Source organism: Trichoderma reesei (assembly GCF_000167675.1).
Source record: "Trichoderma reesei QM6a unplaced genomic scaffold TRIREscaffold_5, whole genome shotgun sequence".
Lineage (NCBI taxonomy): Eukaryota > Fungi > Ascomycota > Sordariomycetes > Hypocreales > Hypocreaceae > Trichoderma > Trichoderma reesei.
The window spans coordinates 174,497-192,435 of NW_006711152.1; the positions used below are offsets into that span (position 1 = coordinate 174,497).

Below are 17,939 nucleotides of genomic sequence, written 5' to 3' on the forward strand. Positions count from 1 at the left end.
CGAACACCATGGACTTATTCCGGCCTCACGGGAATTCGGCTTTGGTAGAGCCTCATCTCCGTTTCATTGAGCTTCCAATCACTTGCTGTAGCAGCGCTGAATCGGGAAGGGAATTATTCATCAGACAAATCGACAAATTATAATCACGGAACTGATTGAGGGAGCTGAATTCTGGTATATTCTTTCCGGTCATTGTTGTTGACACTTTGTGACATCACAAGCATCCCAGCTCTTCTCAAAACAGCCAGAATTGCCTCTTTTGGCTCTTCGTGCCACCACTAACGCCGATGTCTCGAAGTTGTTGAGCGTCGGAACAATGGCACCAACCAGCTCCGGATATCCGTGACTTCTATTGCCGATGTGAGCTGAATGGAGATATCATCAAAACTCGAGATTCATGAAGAGGGCTTCATGAGGATATAAGCATAGATGTTCTCTCTCGAAGATAGACTCAGCAGCAACAGCAACAACAGCAACGACAACAGCAATTCCCGTCCTCTTGATTCGATTCATTGACAGTGAAAAATTAAGATACCCTTTCAACTCATCTCACAATGTCTCTTCCAACTCGCCGCCTTGGAAAAGATGGACCTCTCGTCACGGCCATCGGCTTCGGCGCAATGGGCATCAGTGCTTTCTACGGAACCACAGAGCCCGACGAGGAGCGTCTCAAGGTCCTGGACCACCTCTACGAAACCGGGGAGAGGTTCTGGGACACTGCGAACGTTTACGGAGACTCTGAGGAGCTCATTGGCAAATGGTTCGAGCGCAATCCTGAGAAGCGGAAGGACATTGTGCTCGCAACCAAGTTTGGCAATCGGGGCCCCAACACCCCCAACAACGATCCCGAATATGCTAGGCAATGCGCCGAGGAAAGCTTGAGGCGCTTGAAGACGGATTACATCGATTTGTACTATGTGCACAGAGTTGACTCTCATACCCCTATCGAAAAGACCATCAGGGGCATGGTCGAGCTGAAGAAGTGAGTCTTATATTCTGTATCACAATCAGAGCACAAGACATGCTGACTATTCCCTTCAGGAAAGGCTGGATTCGGCATCTAGGCCTCTCGGAAGTCTCAGCCGACACGCTCAGACGAGCCCATGCTGTACATCCCATCGCTGCCGTCCAGATGGAGTACAGCCCCTTTGCCCTTGAAATCGAACTGCCAGAGACAAACCTGCTCAACACGTGCAAAGAGCTCGGCGTTGCGGTTGTCGCCTACTCTCCCCTCGGCCGGGGCATGCTTACAGGGCAGATCAAGAGCCCCGACGACTTTGAAGAGGGTGACTTCAGGAAGGGCATCCCCCGCTTCTCCCCTGAAAACTTCCCCAAGAACTTGGAGCTCGTGGCTACTTTGCAAGGGATTGCTGCTCGGCACAACGCTACCAGTTCTCAGCTGGTTCTCGCATGGCTCCTGAAGCAGTGGGACATGGTCATTCCGATTCCTGGGACCAAGAAGATCAAGTACTATGACGAGAATATGGGAGCATTGCGGCTGAGCATCAGTGACGAAGAGAATGCCGAAATCAGGGAGGCTATTAAGAAGGCGACGGTTGTGGGGGACAGGTATCCTCCAGGGTGGGCCGAAGGGCTGTTTGTGACCACTGTCCCCTTGGAGGAGTAGGGGGTTGACCCCTGTATTCCATCCACCATATACATAGCCATGATAAAGCCTTGTATACGACTTCTTCTATACAAATCATGTTGTGATGAATGATGTACATCAATATGTTGCATGTGCCTCACTGGGTGGCATAGGGCCCAGCACTACGTACATGGCCCGATATTGCAGGTTCACACCTCTCGTCCTTGTATCCTCATGCCCCTCTTTGGACTCAGAGCCTCGCAATTGTCAAACGGCATCTTTTCCCGATCGAAGCTGGAATTTGACAGCTGTATGGCCACAATGCATCCTTATTGCCGTGGAAGATCCGAACATCTCTTCTATCTCCATGACTTTATCGTGCTAAAGATGGCATCATTCAATTGATGCGGGGCTGCATCTCTGTTGTATTGCTACCCCGCTATGCTTGAGATGTTACGGTGGAACAATTACTTGGCTTCCCATTGACGAGATAAATATCACGACGTGGTTACGATTGTTTGACCGGATAGGACTTTTAGTCTCAAGATAGCCTTGGACACTTTACGAAAATTAGAGACAAACATAAGCATCCAAAGATGGGTTCGAAGCCTAATTCAGCGCTCAAGATTGTCTTTGGGGCTATGACCCTGGGTGAAAAAGGTTGGCCCTATACCATACAGCCAGGTTGTCTGCTCTATGTACTGATTCGCTCCTCTCAGGCGCAAACCAAGCTCGTGTCCATACCTTGGAAGAGTGCGCCGAGATCCTCGATGTGTTTCAAGAATTTGGCCACTCAGAGGTCGATACAGCCCGTGTCTATGGAGGAGGAAGTTCGGAGCGGTTCCTTGGACAATTGGAGTGGCAGAAGAGAGGCATTGTCATGGATACGAAGCTGGCGCCTCACGGAGAATACGACCATACGCCAGCCAGTATTCGAAAAGGCCTCTTAGACAGCTTGAAGGCTCTTGGGACAGACAAGGTACGCCCAAGAAGAGTCAAAATCGTGTTACAAGCGCCGCTATTGGCTAACATCATCTCCTTCCCTGGTCAACAGGTCGACATGTGGTACCTTCATGCGCCTGACCACAACACGCCATATGAGGATACTCTCCGCGAAGTCAACAAGCTATACGAAGAAGGCTACTTCAAACGCTTCGGCATCAGCAACTACTCTGCATGGGAGACTGCCCAGCTCTGTGAAATCAGCATCCGCAACGGATGGAAAAAGCCTGACGTCTACCAGGGCGTGTACAACGGCCTCCACCGAGCGGTCGAGCCAGAGCTCTTCCCCTGTCTCCGATACTACGGCATAGCCTTTTACCAGTATAATCCCTTGGCTGGAGGCATCCTCACTGACAAGTACAAGCTCGACTATACGGAGCATGAAGAGGGCAGCCGCTTTGACCCCAAGCGACCACAAGGAGCTCAGTATCGTGCGAGGTACTGGAACGAGACATACTTCAAGGCACTAGATATCGTGAGGCCTGTTGCGGCCAAGCTCGGCATTCCCACTGCCGAGGCTGCCTTGCGATGGTCTCTCCACCACAGCTTGTTGAAGAAGGAACACGGCGATGCCATCATCATTGGTGCAAGCAGTGCTCGCCAGTTGAGGGAGAATCTGACGAGCTTGGAAAAGGGGCCGTTGCCAGATGAGCTAGTCGCGGCGTTTGACGAGGGATGGGAAGTGGCTAAGCCAGTTTGCAGACCTTATTTTCGCTAAGAGGTCTGTAGTTATCTGATCACTGCATGGCTTGCATGTCGCATGGCTGTTATGGAGCGAAGATCAGCGGGGTAGCAGTAAACATGCATGATCTCTATACCTTTCACCACATTGCTTTTCCGCAGACGATGTTGGCGTACAGATAGAGGGACGATAGTATTCGGGGGCACTCCTCGTGTCCAAATTCCATTGCACCAACCCCGCTATGATATGTACCTCCCACAGGGAGTCATGTAAAGCATTATCTATAAGTGAGAAAGAACGGGAACCTCTACCCTCACAGACGTGCCTAGGTACTACAAGTCGGATGCGGTAGTTCAGACGATCGTCTAATTCTTACCCCAGATTGTTATTATCCGATCCGTCGGAATGCAACCGTGTTCATGTATCCGAAGCGAATGAAGCTTCACAACAGGGTTTAAGCCTCGTGTTGTCGAGAAATATCCTTAGGCTAATTGTATCCTCATTTGAACGATGCGGATTCGGATGATCTGACCTGAGTCCGGTGACGTCGAGATAGGACTCCTCGCAGAATGCAGCGTATGATGCATCTGCTGGATGAGCATTGGATATCTCGAGGGGTATAAAATGGCCTAGTTCCACATAAGACCTTGGAGGAATCAAGTAAAGTATGTTCACCAGAGGGTTGCAATCCCTTTATAGGTTTCCTGATCTGTTGCAACATGGTACGAACTTCGGTGACTACGGCTGTCGCAACTCTGAGCCTCGTCTTTGGCGAAACAGTCCGCCTTAATGTCGCCAGAGCGCCCCCGGCGTCATCCAGCCCCCCCATCTCACTTGACTTCCAGTCGTTTTCCATAGAGACTGCATTTCTAGTTGACTTTCAAGGTACAGAAGGCCGTCTTCGAGCCACATAGGCAACAAGCTCACTGTGCTCTTCAGGCAACAAGTCCCATCCCAATAGATTCACCAACAACCTTTTGGCCAATCTGAGAGCCTTCAATGGGGACGTGCCCCAGATTCTCCGTATTGGAGGAAACACGCAGTATGGAGACTAGTCAATTGTCTTCTATACAAAGAACATCTCTGAACATCATTTGCAGGGATCACGTCACCTATGTCCCTGATCAAAAAGAGCAGATTATCGATTTCTGGGACCCGTCCTACAACTCTGACCAGCCACGCAACTCGTCCGTAGGCCCAAGCTTCTGGGAGGCGTTTACCGCTATTGAGGGCACGAAATACATCGTCGGACTCAATTTCTATAAGAACGATTCGACGTACCTTGAAAATCTTCGAGGACAGGTGTCAGAGTCCTTGAAGCAGATCCCATCTGATAGACTGCACTTGTTTGAGATTGGCAACGAGAATGACTACGGCGCATTGTCCGGATTCCGACCCCCGACATGGACTCAGCAAGATTGGGTTGAAGAGTGGATTGAGCGCGCACGACATATTCAGACCCGCGACAAGAGTCTCCGGTTTTATGCTCCTTCAGCATGCTGCTACAACATCACAACGCCTTATTCCTTCTTCTCTCCGTGGACGATCTGGAACAGCACGTTTGGCTATGACCGAGACGGCTGGATTGCAGAGGTTTCCCAGCACGGGTGAGCATTGCAATTCTGTATCATACGCACAATATCTGACGTCGACACTCAGGTATGTCTCTGGAACGTCCCAGAATCCGACTCTTCAAGGTATGGCCTCCATAAAAAGTTTTTGTGCCTAGTTCTACTAGTTTTGTCTGACGAGGGAGCAGGAACTCTCATGAATCACACGAGTGTGGTGATCAATGGAACCGTTCATCAATCGCTTTGCAAGCTCCATCACGATGCTGGCCGCATTTACACACTCGGCGAAACCAACAGCGTTTCTGGCCAAGGTGCATTTGGCGTCTCCAACGTCTTTGGCTCTGCTCTCTTCATTGTAGACTATGAGCTGTACTACGCATCATTTGTAAGTAACCGGACGAGCTCTAAAACATCTTCCACAACGCAGCCTCATCGAGTGTGACAGGGTGTAAATCGCATGCATATGCACCAAGGAACAGGCTATCGCTACGGCGCCTGGCTGCCCATTGCTCAGAACGGCACAGGTCCATCAACAAACCCCCCTTATTATGGCCATGTCATGGTCTCCAAGTTTATCGGATCCCACCCCAAGACGAAAATCAACAATATCGATCTGAACAGCGATTTTTATTCGGCATATGCGGCCTATGAGAACGGCCGACTGGCACGGATTGTGATTCTCAATCTTCACGAATGGAGCCCTGCGAGCAGTGCTGGAGCTGAAGCCGTAAAAGTACCAACCACAACTTTTACCATTAGCACTGGTGACAGGGGTATTGAATATGCCACTGTCGAGCTGATGACGGCTCCTGGCGCGCTTTCGGAGACGAACATCACGGTCGCTGGACTGAGTTATGATTACCACCTGGCAGAAGGAAAGCCTGTGAGAGTGGCGAAACAGTACGAGAGCGTGCTTCGCCCAAATCGCAAGGGAGATATTACCGTTCAGGTGCGGCATTCACAAGCAGTTCTTTTGACGTTCAAGTAGAGTTTTGCAGATGCTCTATATACGGGGAGTGAGTCAGAACCATAGGCCGACATGCTGTACTAAGGTGAAAGCCACGTCTGATGGTATGACGAACGAGTACATGAGTAAAGTCCCAGTTCCGATTCGCCCCCAATCCCAATAAAAATGAAGTGACAGCTTCACATCTACCATTCTTCCATGCCTTGAGAAGCTCTCCAGCCTAGCAGAGGCCGCGAAAGACATGCCTTCTTCCCTCTAAGCCCACGGCCTATTGGTAATCGCCCGCCAAAGGCCCCCCCCCCCCCCCCCCCCTGCTCCACGGTCCACAGCCCACCAAAGTTGCGCAATCAAACCTCTCCATTCGCCATCGGAATTCCACAGCTCTAGCCGAAAACCGGTAGTGGACCTTGATTCCGGAGAGGCCAAAGGGCGCGTCTTCCTCCTCTCCCAGTCCGCCTTCCGAGCTCGAAGCAGCAGCAGTGTCACTCACTCTGCGAGACGGATCGGCCGAGAATCGCCAGTTGTCAGTCGATCGAAATGGCAACGAACGAAAGCACGCCGCTGCTTCCTGGCCGCAAGGCTTCGGCCTCGGTCGATCAGAAGAAGAGCTTCGGGGATGCGCTGAGAAGCTTCTTCACCAGTGTCGAGAACCGTATCTTGGCGGCAGGATTCCTTATCTGCGTCGCGTTCAGCTTCACTCAAGTTCCGTGTGTCCTCTCGCCTTTCAGTGTGACCATCACCGTCATTGATGTGTCACACACAAATGGAATGACAGCACAGCTAATACCTTCATTAGAATGATGTATGTCTTTCATCTTATGGTATGCGACGAGTTCTACGACCATCATCCACCGTTTGAAGGCCCCGGCCCACGGTGCAGCCGCGATGAGATCGCAGCTGGAACGGCTACTCAATTCAGCATTCTGGGCATGAGCACGACACTATGCGGTGAGTTTCGCTGGGGATACATGGCATCCCTCATCTAGAAAGATCTCATCCTTCATTTACTCTGCCTCGGCTGAAGACTAATCACCAAAGCGTCTCAACTTCAGGTACCCTCAATCTATTCGTTGCTGGATGGACTGTCAAAAAGATTGGCCCTCGCTCCGCTCTGATCATCCAGACCCTCGTGCCCGCCATTCGAGTCCTTGCGCAAATCTTCGGCGTCATTGCCGGCAAGCGGACTGGCATCCTGATCATCCAGGCTACTCAGCTCATCACAATCATCGGAGGGCCGGCGGGATACATTCTCATCACCAACATTTTCGTGAGCGAAACTGTTGAGCAGTCTCGACGCACAGCCGTCTTCGGGAAGCTGCAGGGAAGCATCATGCTGGGACAGAGCGTCGGCTACTTGAGTATGTATACCTGAATTTGACTCTTGACTGCACTCATACTTTACCTAAGGTACGGACAGCTAACTCTGCTCGTGCCAAAACTAGTTGGCGGAATGCTCGGAGATGCCATCGATATCCGCGCTCCCTTTGAAGTTGCTTTCGTCACCTTTCTCCTCTCGTGTACTTACGTGCATTTTGCCCTGCCGTATATTTCACCGGAATCCATGAGCAACAAGAAGAAGCCTGGTCCGCAGGGCATTGCAAGCTTCTTCGCCCCTCTCAAAATTCTCGTACCACAGCGATTGCGCACGTCCAAAGGCAGTATCAAGAAGCATTATGGAGTTACTATTCTCTGTGCCGGCATCTTTCTTGGAGTGGTACGTGGTGCAAAGCATAATCTCTCTCATCTGGCGTCTCGATGTCATGACTGACTAGGACGATACCCAGCTGGCCACCGACTATGCCCCCCTATTGATGCAAATGTATGCCACGGCGGCTTTCGACTTTGACCAGTCTGACAACGGATGGCTCATGTTCGAGTTCGCCTTCATGCGCAGCGTATTCCTCATCCTTCTCTTTCCACGAATCATCAGCTTCGGCCGCCACCTGATGAAGCGTAATTCCAGCCCATCACCCGCGGAGAGTGACGCTTCATCCATTTCAACAGCGGATGAGCGGATGCCAACTGAACCTGGCGACTTCGATGCTGCTACTGGCGAGCAGACGGATATCGAGCCCACTCAACCCGTGCCTTTGGGGCATCATCACGAAGTCGGCCACTTCGACCTCATCTTCCTGCGATGGAGTCTAGTCGTTGACGGCGCACTCACCACCATCGTCGCATTTGCCACCAAACGATGGCACATTTATCTTGGTGAGCCACTACTCAACAATCATCGAACGAATTTCTCGCCTATTCAGTTGCTAACATAGAGCCTTGCAGCCGCCTTCCTCCTCCCCTTCGGCTCAGGTTCTGCACCAGCAGCAAAAGGAGTCATCACAGACATGTGTTCAGAGTCTCATCGCGCAGACGCCCTCAACGCTGTGACGCTCGTGGAAAACATTGCCCGACTGACAACACAGGGACTGTTCGGATTCGTCTTCTCGAGTCTGGCGAGTGTCGGCAAATCGTATGCGACGTTTTACTGCAACGCTGTAAGTGCTCCACTAATGATCCAATGCAGTAACAAATGCAGATAGCTGGAATGCTAACATCACTTCTTACACAGGCAATCGCCGTAGTCGGGATGACCGTGCTGCTATTCTCCAATTTCCCCCCCGCTGGGAGCACGTTGATTGACGAAGAAAGCGAAGAAGCGAATGACAGTTAGAAATCTAAATTCGGCACGTATTAATGAACTGATATGACCTTCGCGATGATAAGGAGCTTCTCGACTGAGAAATAGCCGTCCGGGCTTCAATTGCTACCTCAACAGAGTACACAGAGTAGACGACTGTCCATGTTGTTGCTATCACTAGCTACATGAAAATGGCTTTGGCGAAATATTACAGAATAGACGAAATCGTGCAAATAGGTAGTCAAGACTCAACCGCAAAGACATGCTTGCCTCCAGAAACGTTGACAGTTATTGAAATCTGATCCGGGGGAGCCTGAATTGGACTCCCATCCAAGGTGATCTTTGGGCTTTCAATCCCCAGAGTGGGAACACACGCCGTCCCAGATGACCCTTCCGGAGTCTCAAGCTCCAGCAAAAGCGTTGGCCCGGATTCTGCATCTTTCATCTCCCATGACACTGCAATCTTCCCTTGCGGCGTGGGGACCTCTCCTCTGGCCCACGTCAATCCTCCTCCTTCAACCACAGGACAGATCTTCCACGTCTTGAACCCCGGCGATTGAGGCTGTACTCCCAGCACGTAACCAGTCAACAAGGGCACGATCCCCGTCGACCAGCCATGGGCCATGGAAGTAAATGAGCCCTCATACGCAGTCCCATTCGGTCCAATGCCCTCCCACATGGTGATGCCAGGATCTTGAGCAGACATCCAGCCATACAGTCGCCGAATCTCGTCAAAAGCAGAGGAAGCTTTTCCAGGAGTAGAAAAGCGGGCAGCAATCTCAAAGTATGAGATGAAGGCGTAGACACGCTGATCGAAGTGGTCTCCTGGGCTCAAGACGCTGCTGTCATAGAATGCATTTCCGTACACTTGAGAGGTCGCATTCTGCCAATAGTCCAGAATACCAGCCGACGTTTTCTCATCTGTGACGCCCGCAAGAATGGCAATGGCATTTCCATCTTGTGCGTGCACATCACAAATGGTGCCTGCTGCTCCTCCAGAACATGGTCCGCCATCATAGAATGCGCCGACGCTCTGGTCGAGGTTATGGCTCAGTAGCGCATCGCCAATTGCGCCAGCTCTAGAAGACCATCTCGCGGCATCATCACCTCGGCCAAGGCTGTTCGCTAGTCGAGAAGCATAGGACAGAGCGTGGACATACAGGGCGTTGTAGTAAGTGACTGGCCCTGATCGAGGTAGGAATGCATAGTCACCATAGCCCATATCTGCAGTCTTATCCAAAAGCCCGGTTGTGCTGTTCGTGTTGGAAGGGTAGTAACCGTCAAGCACCTTGACAAGCGTGTTCCAGTAGGTGTCTGCATATGACGTGTTGCCGGTGTACATAACCAGATCAACACTGCAGACCACCCACCAGAGAGGATAGTCAAACAGGGGGAGGGTGTAGTTGTTTCTATGTACAAAGTTCATGATTAGCATAGGCAGCATATGGTACCTATAACAGAGTTATTCCCCAGGAAAAATGACTTACATGCTTGCTGGGGGAATCCATCCATCATCGCGTTGATGCAGCGCCAGATCCTCCAGCACATTGCGCGTCGCCTCGGCAAAATCATGAGACAAATACGAGGTCAATGATGCAACGGCCAAGTCACCGACATACGGGTCTCTGTCTCGTTTGGCTCCGTCAAAGAGCACTTGCTTGCCCTCCAAGGTCGGGCTAGAGGCTCCTCTAGGCTCCGTCTCGTTGGCAAAGAACGTATCCGTCCCCATATCAACCGTGTAGACCCCGTCATACCACCATTGCGTAAGATTTTGATCTGAGCATTCGAACCAGCCTGTAAAAGAAGGCGGTGTTCCGAGATATGCAGACCACTCCAGACTTATGCTTGAGATGGAAACAAAGCCAAGAGAGGACGTGAGTGGCGCATCTGATGGCAGGGCTTCGAGCCAGATCTTGACATACCGAAACCCGTGTAGTCCATCCGAGCAGACCTTTGTGTCCTCTTCACATCCATGCAAATCTGTCCAGGTGTAATTGATGTTTCTGACAGCCACCTGTTGCAGAGAGGTCAGAGATGAGCACATCTGTGACACGCTTGACGCAGATGAAGTTATTCAACACATACCTGGTCTGTCCCATTGGTCACTTTTTCGTTCTACTCAGGCAGGTCAGTCATTTCTGGCTCCAGTTGAAGAGTACCATCCGTGGCATACCCCGTTTGCATTGTCAGACCTCGTAAAATCGCTCCGGTCCGAGAGGTACTCCAAGGTTTCAGAAAATGCCAATCTCAACCCGGGCAGCCCAGTAGACATATTCTGCGATCCGCTGAATTCGAGACTCAAGATGCCCACAACATTCTGCCCAAAGTCCACCACTATGGTCGGCAGCAGGTCAATGTCATTGCTTCGACTCAGCACTGTCGCACCTAGGCCGTGGATCAAGCCAGTCGGATTGGAGACATTGCCAACGATGCTATCCAGAAGAATTCCAGTTGGCTTGACAACTTTGGAACCGGGGGACCTGACATATCGGTGCCAGGTAGGGTCCTCGTCTCTTGCAGCTGCGAGTGATAAAGTGAATGAGAGTGCAAAGTTGATGAAGTACATAGCAAATATCGTGAAGGCCATCGTAACTCGCTGGATGGCAGAACTGATGCCTCTCTAAAGAGTCGCAACAGAATCTCTCGCCTACATCCCACGGACAAGAAGAAGTTCATCAAAAAATCACCACAGGCAGTCCTTTCCGAGGTCAATTACATCGGCTTTCGCGACATTGCAACCCGAGTGTAACCCCTGCTTGGGCCTGCATGCGGGGTTGAATCCTCGATCTATGATGCTCCGTGATGAGGCGAGACTTGCCAACCTACCTTAGGTAGATATATTTGGAGATCCTGGATTGCGAGCCACAAGTCAAAGGTCTGTGGCCTCTCAGCTACAATGCCACGACAACCGCCTGGCCGATGGATGTGTTTAGTCATGCGACCGAAGTACATTACGACCAGCCGCCGAAAATGAGGATGACTCGAGGTGGCAGCCCGGGCTGCCTCTTGAAGACAAGCGTAACGCCTACAACAACAGTCGCAGTAACTACATGCCTTACTAGAGTATCTCTCCTTTGTCAAGATTTGTTCGTCGACGGGTAGCCGCGGCAGGATGTGGGAGGTATATCTTCCTGCCTATTCGAGAAGCATGTAGGTATGTTTGAAGCAAAAGGTTGGTTACCCAGCTAGGTAGGTGTCTCAAGCATGTCGAGGCATGAGAGTTAGGTAGGTAGGTAGGTAGGTAGGTGTAAACAACACACATTGGTTTGCAACTACCAACTATAGAGGGAGCTCACTCACATAGACGTGGGCACTTTCCGATCGTCAACAGTATAGTCCAAAGTCGTATCTCTTACTCTTGATTTTTCACCATTCTTCAATTTCCCTGTGTCTCGACGTTCGTTCAAGATTCGACGCCTTCTTTTCACCTATTTCACAACAGCCATATCGCATATTATTTTGCAGCTACCATCTCGTGCCCTGCTCGGCACACTCAGCTATCCTGCTAGAACCATCTTGCTATCCAGCGTTTGCGATTCATTGAACCCAACATGGCGGGCCTCGACGAGCGTCTACCTCCAGAGATCCTCCGCCTCATCGCCGAGAGTCTTTGTAATCATTGTTGCACCCCAAGCTGGGACCGCTCGATCCCCCAACCAGATCCAGAACGAGGAAATGCGCCTCACTTCTTTAGCACCTGGGCGTGGTAGAATCCCCCAAAGAACAGGCAAAAGACCCAAGCGCTGTCTCGCTTATCACGAACCTGCGTAAAACTCCGAGACATTGCACAGCCCGTTCTCTACCATCGCTTGTTGCCTCCCTCCCAAGGTCGTTGCTTTTCTCTCCTTCGGACGCTTTTTCAGCGGCCCGATCTTGCCAGGGCAGTGAGGGAGATGCATCTGGACAACACCTTGGAAACTCTGAGCCGGGAAGAGCTCATAGCATGGCAGCCGCTGGATGGGGAACTATTCAAACTGTTCTCTATCATGCAGTCCGTCCCCTCGGCCAGCCAAAAAGAGTACATTGACGGGCCACAGACGTGGCTCAGGGCGTATTGCATCGGTGTTCTCTCACTCATCTGCAACGTCGAGCGCCTCTTGATTGTCGTGGATGGCATGGGATATCCCAAGGGTCGGCCGCTCTCTCTGCCTCGATTATTGGAGCTGAGCTATGTAGACCGGCGTTGCTGGATTGACACCACGGCAATATCATCTCTCACCGGCATTGAAAGTATTCTAGAAGCGGCGCCCCAGCTGAGGATTTTCAGGGGCTTCGGCCTCGAGAAGTTGGCCCCTTTGCCTGCGAGGCTGGACAATCTGGAGGAGCTGTATCTGGACACTTGCAATATGGATCCCGAGACCCTCGATCAACTCCTTTGTCGAGCGCCAAACATCCACTCATTCTTCCTGTCATGCCTGAGACCTCCCTTTAGAACGCGACCCTATCATTTTCCGACAGACGTTGTTCGCTCCCTAAAGCGAGTACGCCACACTCTGAGGTGGCTATACCTGGACTACTCGCCTTACGACCAATGGCCGCCTTCATTCGGAAAAGATATACTGCAAGCGCTCAGAGGCCTAGAGGCTTTGGAAACATTCATTGTTGGCGACATGTTCCTGCTTATCCAGACGCCAGGGTACCCCGTATTCTTCTACCAAGCTTGGCCTACACTCGCGACTGCGCCTCTACCGTGTCTTGGTCAGTCGGACACGCAGGACAAGCTCAGGCCATCACGGAACATATATCGCAACCCACTTTTCGATGCGACCGAGCCATCGACTGGTCAGCTCTACGATAAAAGCAACAATCAACTGTTCCCTCACGTCAGAAAGCTCGTGATGCTATCATGGGGACACTGCCTTGCGTCCGATCTGAAATGGTTATCGGCAAATGCGACTCATCTGTTTCCACGCCTGCAGCAAGTTCATTTTGAACTGTCTCTTGCTCAGCTGCCACTGCCAACAAGAGCTAGTTTGCACCCCTCAGAGAGTCGTTCAGAGGCCAGTAGGCTGCGTACACTTTGGGGCAATACAATGGGGGATGGGCTAAGAGGCCTGTCTCTCCACATCATTCCATCAATCTTGAGAGCTGTTGATGGCCTGTCCGAGGATGCCGGTGAAGATGGTGGCAATGGCGAAACTAGCGAGCAGGATATTTACTGGTGGTAGGAAGCTCGAGAAGCGTAGGTTATTGGATAGAGTAGGTAGCGTGATACAGCGTTGATATTGTGAAAGAGTAACTTCACAGAAGTCGATATATACTGTGAAAATGGCAGATCAATGATGAAGTCCCCCAGATTCGAGTAGCCGGAAAATGACGTGTCGTGCATCATCTCAAGCTCATCACTCATGCTTCAACCTTTTCTTTCTCGTCCAGCATTGTTGTCGCTTCCCAGATGTGTCCGTCCAAGTCCTCGAAACTCCTCGTATATATTCCTAGTGATTTCCCATATTCCTTCATCTTGAACGGATCCTTCTTGCCGCCCGCCTTTTGCGCCTTATCCAGCAGTCCGTCTACGGTTTCCCTGCTGCCCACTCCAAGGGTGAATATCGCGCCTGTTGCTTTCTTCGGCTGTGCAATCTCTGAGCCCTTGCGGACGAACTCTTGGAAACGGGACGGGGCGTGTAGCATGAGGCAGATGTTGGAGTTTGCAGAGTAGGGGAAGCGGAAGGCGGCGGTGTTGTCGTCGGAAAAGTCGGGTAGAGGTGTGAAATTTAGAGATTTGTAGAAGTCGGTGGAGGAGTTGAGGGACTCGACGGGGAGGGAGACGAAGAATGAGGGAGGTTTAACATCCTTGGTTGGTGCCATGTCGACCTCAGATTGATTTGACGTGTCTGCTGTTGAAAGCGATATAATATGTCGGCTTTGCTTCGATTCAAGAAGTCATATACAGAATACAGAACCGTGCTATCCAACAGCTCCAAGCTGGCTATATATCAGACGGTATCTGTGTAACTGCGACTATCATTATGACATAAAGCCATCATCATCAACGTGTCAAGCTCTCAGTCTATATGGGCGCTAGAGACTGCTCAAAATCAGTCAGATGGACGACACTGTGAACTTTGTTTTGCAAGTTGTAGCGCTAATGTCAGTTTTCGCCTCACGAGTGACAGCAGAGATGAAGATGAAAACGTGGAACCTTACGTTAGCTACAGTGATAATACAAATAGCACGGAATCTGGGACGGCTTCTAGAACATAGTGCGGCTTAGCAATTATTCGTCTTATTAGGTACTGTTTGTGAAGATTACTAGCAGACTCATTCAAACTATTCCACAAAACAGTCGTCTGATGTTCTGCATCGCAGGCAAAGGTATTTGCGCATGGGCTCGATGGTGGGCTCAAGAGGTTTCAGAGCATGGCACTTATATGGAGTCCACCGCAATGCATTCTCCATGGCTTGCGGTAAGCGGCTCAATCATGATAAGGTATGGCGCATTGATACCTAAAGCCTGGCCCGTGACGAGAGGGTCAGTGGTCGTCAGCGACTACCAATCTCAAAAGGGTGAGTCCATCTCAGTTGTCTTCTGCTCGGTTTTCGAAAAGTGCATATCGTGTCAATGGAGAGAGGAATCGCCCTTGAAGATCAGAAAACGACATAGCTTGGACCCCCAGGCAGTAATTACAGCTATAGGAGCCCCAGCCCTGTAAGACAGCATATAACGAAACAAAAGCGCTGAGGCCGCATAATAAACCGACGGGACAGCAACAACCGTTGAAGACATATTATTGTTCTTCGGCTCCTGAGCCAATTAACTTAACTTGCTCGCTCGCTCCTAATGACCCCTGATTTCCTTTGCCTAAATGGTCGTTGGAACTCATTCCGGTTCCTGAAATGGCCATGTTCACTTGCGTTCATGATACTGGAACATTACACTCACTTGTATTTCATCCATACTGCATCTACGATTATACCGGATGACCAACATGGCATCTGAAACCCACATCAGGCAGTAGCAGTGCCGTCTGTTCAAAGGGAGCGAACCCCCCCCCCCCCCCCCCCCCCCCTCTCACCGTCAGCCATCCCTTGCTTTTGCCCCAGTGTTCGGGCCGTTTCCAGTCTTTTGCCCAGCTCTTGACGAACGTGCGTCTTCTCGTCACGATCGCATCGGGTCCAGGCCGGCAGTTGATTAATAAGTCACTTCATCTGATGTTACTTCCCATTTCCTCAGGACCAGCAGAACCGGGTTGATTTGGTACAAGGTAGGATCCTACGGATAATATCGTGGGTAACATGACTTCCGGGACTCAGTCAACATATCAATGGGCGTTTCCAGTCTCGTTGTAGCAACTCACTTCACAACTGCTTGTTCCGGATATTTGAGCAGAAGCAATTTGGACATGATCGGCATACGAGCTGCCTGTTTATGCGCTAGTAATAGATGGACAGCGGCTGTGGGACTGAAACGAGAGCTCATCACCCAGATCCCAACCGGTTTGACACGCATTGCTCGTGCCATCATAGGAGATCGGGCAGGGAATTTCTCGTAGGGGTCGCATGGAAGGGGGACAGGGTATGAAGCTCAGTCGGTATATATACCGGTCCTCGGATGTCTCTCCGCAGCCTTGCATCGCTCGTTGACTCAAGACTGACGGCCATTTCTTACATCGCCCATCCACCATGAAGGCCTCTCTGTCCTGGCTCCTTTACGCCGCCACGGCCTCGGCAGCAGCAGCGCATCAGCACCCCCACCCTGGCCGAGCCGCTGCTGCCATCGACGCCTCAACGATCCAGGGCAAATGGCTGTACGGCTACCAGGGCTGGTTCCGTAAGCCGGGACCTGGGGTGAACAACCACTGGTCCGCCGATGGCCAGACGCCGGGACCCAACAACAGTAGGATACTCACACATGAAGGATCAGTATATCGGAATTGGTGTAGCTGACAATTTGGGAAAGTTGAAATTGACTTCATCCCGGACGTCAGCCAGTATCCGGCCAACTGCCTCTTCGACACCGCCCTCACGCTGCCCAATGGCCAACCCGCCAAGTTCTATGACAGCACCTGCGACGGCGTCATCGACCTGCACTTCAAGTGGATGCAGCAGTATGGTATTGATGGCGTGATCGTGCAGAGGTTCTCCGGGTCCATCAACGATCAGTCCTTTATCACGGTCCGTTGTACACCATGATATCATAATATGTCGAACTCTTGGTCCTAACAATCATCCAGGTCCTCAACCAAGTCAAGGCTGCGGCCGAGAAATATGGCCGCGGCTTCATCGTCGAATGGGACGTCTCCGGCGCCGACTCCTCCCAGGGCAGCGTCGCTTCGCTTCTGCTCAGCGACTACAACGCCAAGATCAAGCAGTTCACCTCGTCCCCGGCCTACATCCACCAGGACGGCAAGCCCGTCGTCATGGTCTTTGGCATCGGCTTCCAGGGCATGAAGACCAGCGCTGCCGACAGCGTCAACATCGCCAACCAGCTCAAGAACGCCGGGCTATACGTCGGGTTTGGCGTGCCCGAGCAGTGGGCTGGCGATGTCAACGGTAATACGGGTTACGTCCAGGCGTTCAAGGCGGCGGACTTTATCAGCCCCTGGACCGTCGGTGGTTACTCTGCCGCCGGATACCAAGGCTTCCACAACTCTGTCCAGGTTCCAGACTCACAGTACGTGATAACCAGATTGCCGTGCTCTTCAAGGCTCACTGCTAACAAGCAACTTGAAACAGACTCCTTCAGTCTCTCGGCAAGAAGTATGCTCCCGTCATCTTCCCCGGCACTTCGGCCTACCACCTCAATGGCGGCACCAATCCGTCCGCTTTTGACTACTTTCCTCGATACAACGGCTCTTTTCTGTCCGCTCAAGCCGATGCCCTGACCTCCATGGCCATCAAGCCATTTTTCATCTTCAACGCCATGTTTGATGAAGTCAACGAGGGTGAGTCGTATTCTTGTGCTTTATCTAGGATAGTCACCTAACAGATCCAGCAGGTACTCAAAGCATGCCGGCTCTCAAGACCAACCAGCTGCCCACCAACCAGAAGTTTGTCGGACTTGACAACGATTTCCCCGACACGAGCTTCTACCTGTCGCTGGGCGGCCAGAAGGCGGCTGCTTTCCACTCTGCAGCCCATCCATAGACGAGGCCCTATGTAGACGCGATGTATGTATCCCACAACTTCTAGAGTGTGGTATCGAAAGATTTTATAAGCTTTGACTTGTACAATCACGCCTAAACATGTATCCAATCCATTAGGTATTGTCTTGCCCGTGTAGCAATAGAGCCTTTTTCGGTGACCTCTCTATTCAAGACCCATCCCGTATCACGTATGTTAGGAAGCCATCAACGTCTGATGTCCCATATTATCCACCATGAAGTGACAAAGAGCACAAGCAAGAACCCACGTCGAGTATGTAAGGTAGTATGTCAAGGCCTAAAATCCAAAGCTCAGCAAACACCAAAAAGGCATAGCATTCTATTCTAACGGCTTCTCCAAAGCCGTCACCATTTCCGGCACACCTCGGTAACGTCCAACCTCCATAACAC

At 51.3% G+C, this 17,939-nt stretch overlaps 8 protein-coding genes across 8 annotated transcripts; 6 read left to right on the forward strand and 2 right to left on the reverse strand.

Moving 5' to 3' along the window:
• Positions 1-554: 554 nt before the first annotated feature.
• On the forward strand, positions 555-1,627 carry TRIREDRAFT_58675 (uncharacterized protein; the record flags this gene model as incomplete). Its single annotated transcript, XM_006963561.1, has 2 exons — positions 555-982; positions 1,042-1,627. 2 exons carry the CDS (start codon positions 555-557, stop codon positions 1,625-1,627), a joined length of 1,014 nt encoding a protein of 337 aa, XP_006963623.1.
• Positions 1,628-2,184: 557 nt separating this feature from the next.
• TRIREDRAFT_105282 (uncharacterized protein) lies at positions 2,185-3,308 on the forward strand (the record flags this gene model as incomplete). Its single annotated transcript, XM_006963562.1, has 3 exons — positions 2,185-2,248; positions 2,308-2,567; positions 2,643-3,308. 3 exons carry the CDS (start codon positions 2,185-2,187, stop codon positions 3,306-3,308), a joined length of 990 nt encoding a protein of 329 aa, XP_006963624.1.
• Positions 3,309-3,991: 683 nt separating this feature from the next.
• On the forward strand, positions 3,992-5,831 carry TRIREDRAFT_73005 (glycoside hydrolase family 79; the record flags this gene model as incomplete). Its single annotated transcript, XM_006963563.1, has 6 exons — positions 3,992-4,157; positions 4,212-4,314; positions 4,373-4,879; positions 4,932-4,969; positions 5,011-5,228; positions 5,289-5,831. The coding sequence occupies 6 exons, from the start codon at positions 3,992-3,994 to the stop codon at positions 5,829-5,831; spliced, it is 1,575 nt and encodes a 524-aa protein (XP_006963625.1).
• Positions 5,832-6,295: 464 nt separating this feature from the next.
• On the forward strand, positions 6,296-8,478 carry TRIREDRAFT_76235 (uncharacterized protein; the record flags this gene model as incomplete). Its single annotated transcript, XM_006963564.1, has 7 exons — positions 6,296-6,517; positions 6,607-6,758; positions 6,863-7,168; positions 7,253-7,524; positions 7,595-8,021; positions 8,091-8,302; positions 8,377-8,478. Exons 1-7 carry the CDS (start codon positions 6,348-6,350, stop codon positions 8,476-8,478), a joined length of 1,641 nt encoding a protein of 546 aa, XP_006963626.1. The 5' UTR covers positions 6,296-6,347.
• Positions 8,479-8,686: 208 nt separating this feature from the next.
• Positions 8,687-11,041, reverse strand: TRIREDRAFT_58887 (glycoside hydrolase family 78; the record flags this gene model as incomplete). The annotated part of the gene is made up of 4 exons (XM_006963746.1): positions 8,687-9,800; positions 9,933-10,459; positions 10,531-10,560; positions 10,619-11,041. Coding segments are annotated over 4 exons (2,094 nt in total), but the record flags the coding sequence as incomplete, so codon positions are not given.
• Positions 11,042-12,172: 1,131 nt separating this feature from the next.
• On the forward strand, positions 12,173-13,613 carry TRIREDRAFT_105286 (uncharacterized protein; the record flags this gene model as incomplete). The annotated part of the gene is made up of 1 exon (XM_006963565.1): positions 12,173-13,613. A coding segment is annotated over one exon (1,440 nt), but the record flags the coding sequence as incomplete, so codon positions are not given.
• Positions 13,614-13,791: 178 nt separating this feature from the next.
• Positions 13,792-14,253, reverse strand: TRIREDRAFT_105287 (uncharacterized protein; the record flags this gene model as incomplete). Its single annotated transcript, XM_006963747.1, has 1 exon — positions 13,792-14,253. The coding sequence occupies one exon, from the start codon at positions 14,251-14,253 to the stop codon at positions 13,792-13,794; it is 462 nt and encodes a 153-aa protein (XP_006963809.1).
• A 1,815-nt stretch (positions 14,254-16,068) lies between these two features.
• On the forward strand, positions 16,069-17,532 carry TRIREDRAFT_105288 (uncharacterized protein; the record flags this gene model as incomplete). Its single annotated transcript, XM_006963566.1, has 5 exons — positions 16,069-16,282; positions 16,346-16,560; positions 16,620-17,059; positions 17,122-17,330; positions 17,384-17,532. 5 exons carry the CDS (start codon positions 16,069-16,071, stop codon positions 17,530-17,532), a joined length of 1,227 nt encoding a protein of 408 aa, XP_006963628.1.
• Between the last annotated feature and the right edge of the window lie 407 nt (positions 17,533-17,939).